This window comes from Plectropomus leopardus, chromosome 15 (assembly GCF_008729295.1).
Source record: "Plectropomus leopardus isolate mb chromosome 15, YSFRI_Pleo_2.0, whole genome shotgun sequence".
Taxonomy (NCBI): domain Eukaryota; kingdom Metazoa; phylum Chordata; class Actinopteri; order Perciformes; family Serranidae; genus Plectropomus; species Plectropomus leopardus.
In genome coordinates, this window is record NC_056477.1 from 8,681,385 (window position 1) to 8,687,384 (window position 6,000).

At 39.7% G+C, this 6,000-nt stretch overlaps 1 protein-coding gene across 1 annotated transcript; it reads left to right on the forward strand.

The window, feature by feature from the left end:
• The first annotated feature begins 2,243 nt into the window (after window positions 1-2,243).
• Window positions 2,244-5,684, forward strand: LOC121954917 (amine sulfotransferase-like). Its single transcript, XM_042502660.1, has 6 exons — window positions 2,244-2,530; window positions 2,883-3,091; window positions 3,201-3,327; window positions 3,432-3,526; window positions 4,961-5,135; window positions 5,224-5,684. Exons 1-6 carry the CDS (start codon window positions 2,377-2,379, stop codon window positions 5,340-5,342), a joined length of 879 nt encoding a protein of 292 aa, XP_042358594.1. The 5' UTR covers window positions 2,244-2,376; the 3' UTR covers window positions 5,343-5,684.
• Window positions 5,685-6,000: the final 316 nt, after the last annotated feature.

Genomic DNA, 6,000 nt, shown 5'->3' on the forward strand with positions numbered 1-6,000 from the left:
ATGAAACACAGATATATGCAAAAAAGGCTTAAGACATTTACCTGCCCACAATGGTGTGTGCATGGTTGTGCTGCTAAGGGTGTCCAAAACTTGTCTATCATCTGCAGGCACATGCACATTCCATAAGTTATTTACAGGCACAATTATCTGCATAAAATTACAGAATAAGGGCCGTGATGTAATTGCTAACAGCAGCATGCTAACAGCAGCATGCGAACATGCTGCTGTTAAAGGGGTGGTTTGGTATTTTTTTAAGTTGAGCTGTATACTTATTAGTAAGTGTATTCATGCAATAAGACAGTCAGCATGCTCCCAAAAGCTCAGCATTGCATTGCTATTGGTGGGGGTTGACAGTAAAAAGTATTTTACCCACTTTAAAACAGGCCTACTTAAAAAAAAACCCATCAGTGTTAAAGTATGCCACCTCGCGTGACACAGCTCCTGCTTTAGCACAGCAGTTTTACACACCATGTAAATTCCACATTCCAACACAAAATCCCAATTTTGCAATGCTGTATGTACACATGGGGATTACAAACTGCCACAACAGATGGAGGAGGATACCTAAAGCCTGTAGATGTGAATGGCACTAAGCAACTATATTTCACAAGTTGGGATGAGAATGTGTTGAATTGTGCTGCTCTGTCATCCATGTTACTGTTTTGAAGCTAGATCCAAACTCGCTGCAACCATTTTTTAAAGGAATTTGACAGTAATACTGCAGAACAAAGAACACTAATCAGTTTAACAATTGCTCACCGCACACTTAATTGAATGCTGCATTGTAGACAATGTGTTGTTTATGTACTTGTTTCTGTTGCAAATGATAGCTAACCTTTGGGTATTGTTGTAAATGATTCTTAATTCCCCCTCAATGAAGGGTAAATAATAACATTGATCATAATAATGATCTTACATTTTCAGTTTGAACAAGGGAAAAAAATCAGAGCAGTAGGTGAGAAAATGGTTTAACAAAAATTAAGCTTTAATGCAGCTGGTCAAACATCTCCAGGACAGGCAGGCATAAAGAGAGAAGAACCCAAAACTAAACTGAGAACACAGCAGTAAAGCACAGAGGACACAGGGATCAATACAGACGAAATTTAACAAGTGTGAGAGATCCACACATGCAGGGAAAAATGACCAGAAAAAGACACCATGACTACAAACAAACTGACAAGGAACAAAACACACTGGTTTATATACACAGAGATCTAATCAGGAGAACAAGACACAGCTGGAGTGGGCAGCTTCTCGATAATGCATCCATGGCAGGCACAGGCAAAGGAGGGAAACATAGTGGCTGACAATGAGGGTATAAACCAGGGAGGTTTAAATGCGTTTCACAGGCATTTAAACTGGTAGAAACCTGAGCAAAGGATTAGGAAACGGTGTCAAGAAAATGGCCAGAAAATTCATTTTAAAATTGAGTGGGAAATGATTAGAAGTTAATAATCATTAAATAAAAGGATGAATAAAAAACCTGTCCAAAATATGTAACCTTCTCCATAGTTGCTAATTGAATTAAATTTTGCTGTTGTGTTTTTTGTCTACTTGTTCTTTTCTTTGTGCTGGTATCTTGGACAGGACTCGTTTGGAAAAGAGGTTCTGAATCTCAGTGGGACTACTTCTGGTTAAATAAAGGTTAAATAAATAAATACATAGTCTCTGCCATACCATCACATTTTTATTATTATTACTTTATATCTATTATTTTTAATAATCTTGGTGAATATGGAGTAGTTTCTTCTTTCCTATAATGTCACAGGGTGTATGGAAATTATTTTAGAATGCATTTTGGGTCTGCAATAAACAGTATCCCCTCTCTGTAAAGCACCAATGATGCCCCATCATCAAACGCACTAAAGTTGAATTAAATTTATTTATCGTCTTTATCACATCACTTTACTAAAATGCAACATTGAAGCATATTCGTGGTCAGAAAATTTTAAACTGCCTATAGCCCGCGTCTTACTGTGTTATTTTTATCATTATTTTTTTAACCTGTCCTGTTCGGCAGCTCAGGCATGCAGTATGAGAAGTCTGGATGCCTTAAGGTGCTATAACAGATTTGGTCTGCAAAGGAGGAGTCTGATATACTTCTTCCTGTTGCAGTCTTACTGTGTTATTAACATTCAACAGTCTTGCGCAATAAAAATGAATATGTGCTTAATATTCAAATACCTCAAGCAGCTAAACTGGTTTTAACCAGAAGATTCCCATGAAAGATATTGTGTGTGATTTCCTCAAATGCTTCTCTTAACGTGCTGACCTGCTGTAGAGGTGCAAGTACGAACATACTGCACAGTTTTTATTCGACTATACAACAAAGAACTTTCTTGAATCTATTTGTTCATTTTTGTTATTTTAGCATCCATGGAATCTCTGGACTTGGTGAACCCTTACTTGTTCAGGTACAAAAGGAGGATTTTTTTAGTCAAGGGGAAATTGAGACCTTCAGACCTTGATGCTCTGAAACATTTTGAGATTCGCCCTACTGATCTCTTCCTCGTCACGTACCCCAAATCAGGTAAGTTGCTTGCTGTGTAATTTTTAGCTTTAAAATCAACACTGACAGTTTCTTTATCACGCAACTGGTTGCAAATTAATTAAATCAAAAAATCAAAAAAAGCTCATTGACAAACAATTTCCATCAAAGTTTAGTCAACAAAATCACACTGCACCACAGAGAGTCAGATCCATGTTTGAAGTCCTTGTTTTATAGAAGTGCTGATTCAACTTTATGATGATTTTCGAGGATGCGCTTTTTGTAGTGCTGTTACGTTATACTGACAGATGTTTTTGTTTTTTGTGCACAACATTTATATCAGTGAGGGTAAGCTAAATGCCAGAAACGGCTTTGTTTGTATTTGGCTCTGCAGGCACAGCATGGATGCAGCAGATTCTGGTCCAGATTATGGAAGCTGCACACCCTGACTGGGCAGAAGATGTGAGCAACAGGGCACTGGTTCCTTGGCTGGAGGAGAGAAGCTTAGACAACCCTTGCCGTGAAAGGCCAGATCCTCGGATCTTTGGCTCACATCTCCCACCTGACATGTTGCCCCAGGGAGTGAAAGACAAACAAATCAAAGTAATGCAAACATTGTTTCAAGCATCCATGTGTGGCTGAATTCCCCCCAAAAAGATGCTCATGCCTCTGAATGCAACTGTACTCCTGCATGCATATCTGTTTCCTTTAGGTTGTGTATGTTCGAAGAAACCCCAAAGATGTCCTGGTGTCCTTGTACCACTTTGCCCAAAGTTGGGTAATGCTGGAAACACCGCGGAGCTTTGAGGATTTCTTTCAGCAGTTCCTGGATGGTAATGGTAGGTTCAGTATGATGGGGTTATGTTTTGTTAACCAAATACTAGTCTCACTCACATTTTTCATTTATTTTCAGCACTGACATAAACATACTTTTCTCCTACAGTTTACATGGGATCATGGTTTGAGCATGTGCGAGAATATCACGAAGCACAAGATCAATTGAACATCCATTTTGTGCAGTATGAAGACATGTTGAAGGTTGGGAATTTTTTTGTTGTATGTGTAACGGGATATTTGACCATGATAATATACACACCTCAGAAACTGGAAAACTGAACTGCAGAAAAAAAACAGAATTCAATTAGTTGTAAGTACTTTTCAACCTATATAGAATGAAATACAGTTTAGAGTAAAGATATTTAACGTTTTGATAATGTTTAATTTAATGTTTGCGCATCAAATGTGCCATAACATTTCCAATGGAAGACAGGTCTTGGCTGCAGGCAGGCCAGTCTAGTACTTACACTCTTTAACTATGAAGCCACAAAGTTGTAACATGTGCAGAATGTGTCTCATTGTCTCGCTGGAATAAGCAGAGACGTCCCTGAAAAATATGTCATGTGGATGGCAGCATATGTTGTTCCAAAACCTACAACCTACAATTGTATCGTTCTGCGTCTGCAGGATGTCAGCACAAGCACATGTTGAAATGACGCTGCACTAAGTAATGTTTAGGCAACAAAAGCATCGTTACTGGCAGCCTTTAAACCTAACACTGTCCTGCTGCATTTCATGAACACGCGACAAGTCCGCAGGGCCACTCTGTCAAGGGACACTTTCTGTGTGCATATCTGGTGGATGTGCCAGGTGCCCTGTGTCTGTCTGTCGGTGTGGAATAACCAGTCAACCAGTTCTGTCTGGTCACACCCTTAACTTATGCTGTCAGCGGCATTCCATGCCCATGTGAAAGATGCCTTTTGGGCGTTGTGCTCTTATGTGGAAAGAGAGAAAACAACGCCATTTTACGAGTCTTGAATCAGAACGGTCTGCAGTTGAAGCTGCAGTAATGAACTGTTTTTATTGACAATGATTTTCCTAAGTGTTCCTGAGCCTGTGTAGTAACATCCTTTGTAAATTTATGTTGGCTAACCTGTTAATCCATGGAAAGTTATAAAAAGGTATTTTTTGAGTATTCCATGTCTTACATTACCCCTGTCCCAACTTTTTTTGGACTGTGTTGCAGGCATCAATTTCAGAATGAGTTTATATTTACAAACAACCAAACAAACAGAAAACAATTAACATTTTTTCAGTTTGAACATTAAATATCTTGTCTCTGTATTGTATTTAATTGCATATAGATTACAAAAACATTTGGAAATCATGGCATTGTGTTGTATTCGCATTTTACACAGCCAACATTTTGGAACTTGTGTTTTATAATTTCATTCAGCAGTGTAGCAATGATTCATTCATGGGCCCACAGAGCATGGATATAACAACCCTGACCAAAGAAGGCACTGTTTAGCAAAGTGTGTACATGCAGTGACTAGCAACAGACAATGTTCAAACAAGATTCCTGCAGATGTTGGATTTGGGAGATTTTCTGTTTTGTACATTATGTCAGAAACATCCAAAATATACTCATGTTGCATAAATACAAACATTTCCATATATATCTGTGACTGACAGGACCTCAGAGGGGAAGTTGTTAAGCTTTGTGCTTTTCTGGGAAAAGACTTGACAGATGAAGCTATTGATCGTGTTGTGGAGGCGTCCACCTTCAAAAACATGAAGAACAACCCCAAAGCAAACTACAAGGACTTACTTGAAACTAACCGTTACAAGAAGGAAACCATGCGCAAAGGTTTGTCCACTCAATGTTTTATATTTCCAGACAAAATATTAAATGGTGGAGAAGAAATAAGCATCTCTGACTTTTTCTGTCTGAACAGGTATAGCAGGCGACTGGAAGAATGTCTTCACAGTGGCTCAAAACGAAGATTTTGACAAAGTGTTCAAGGAGAAGATGAGCGACTTTCCTCTGACCTGCACCTGGGAGATCAAACAGTAGCTCCTCTTGAAGCTCAACCTTTACCTATGAAGTAAGAGTCTCCCTTAACACAGAAACAGTGATTTACTCCCTGATGCATGATTAACAGCAAATGCCAATATTTTTTCTGGTGATTGGGTTGTGTGTTGTTGATGGGGTTTTTTTGTTTTCCTGTTTAAAAAAAATATGGGTTGTTTTTGCCTTAACTACAATAAGTTCTAAGAAACCAAAGAAAAATCCTGCAAGTTCACTGCTCTGCACTGCTTTGTTTACCTTTGCATGAAGTAACGGTGCGTACCCACCAAACGCGATTAAAAATGATCGCGCCTCAAGATTACATACAAAGTCAATGCAAAGACGCGATTTGACGCCTCATTTTGCCGGGCGACGCGATGGACGCGATTGCGCGGCGCGTTGGACGCGTTGGACGCGAAATTCGCGCTCGAGTTGAAATAATTGAACTTTTGCGGCGTCGTCGCGTGAAGACGCGCCGCGACAGCCTATCTGCGTTGAGATCGTCATCGACGTGCTGACGTATGGACGTCCTGGTGTTCCCTCGCAAAATCTAATCAAACCGCCAGAAACAATGGAGGAGCAGCTTATCGTCGCCGTTACCGCTCACCCAGAGCTGTACGACAGTTCCTGTCCCTTGTTGCAGGAGACGGTGGAACTCGCCGAG

Bases quoted from the DNA above. Each gene is read 5' to 3' on its own strand.
- LOC121954917 (XM_042502660.1), top strand. From the start codon at position 2,377: ATGGAATCTCTGGACTTGGTGAACCCTTACTTGTTCAGGTACAAAAGG. The intron at 3,092-3,200 runs GTAATGCAAACA...TGTTTCCTTTAG, and splicing joins TGAAAGACAAACAAATCAAA to GTTGTGTATGTTCGAAGAAA. The intron at 3,527-4,960 runs GTTGGGAATTTT...TGTGACTGACAG, and splicing joins AGTATGAAGACATGTTGAAG to GACCTCAGAGGGGAAGTTGT.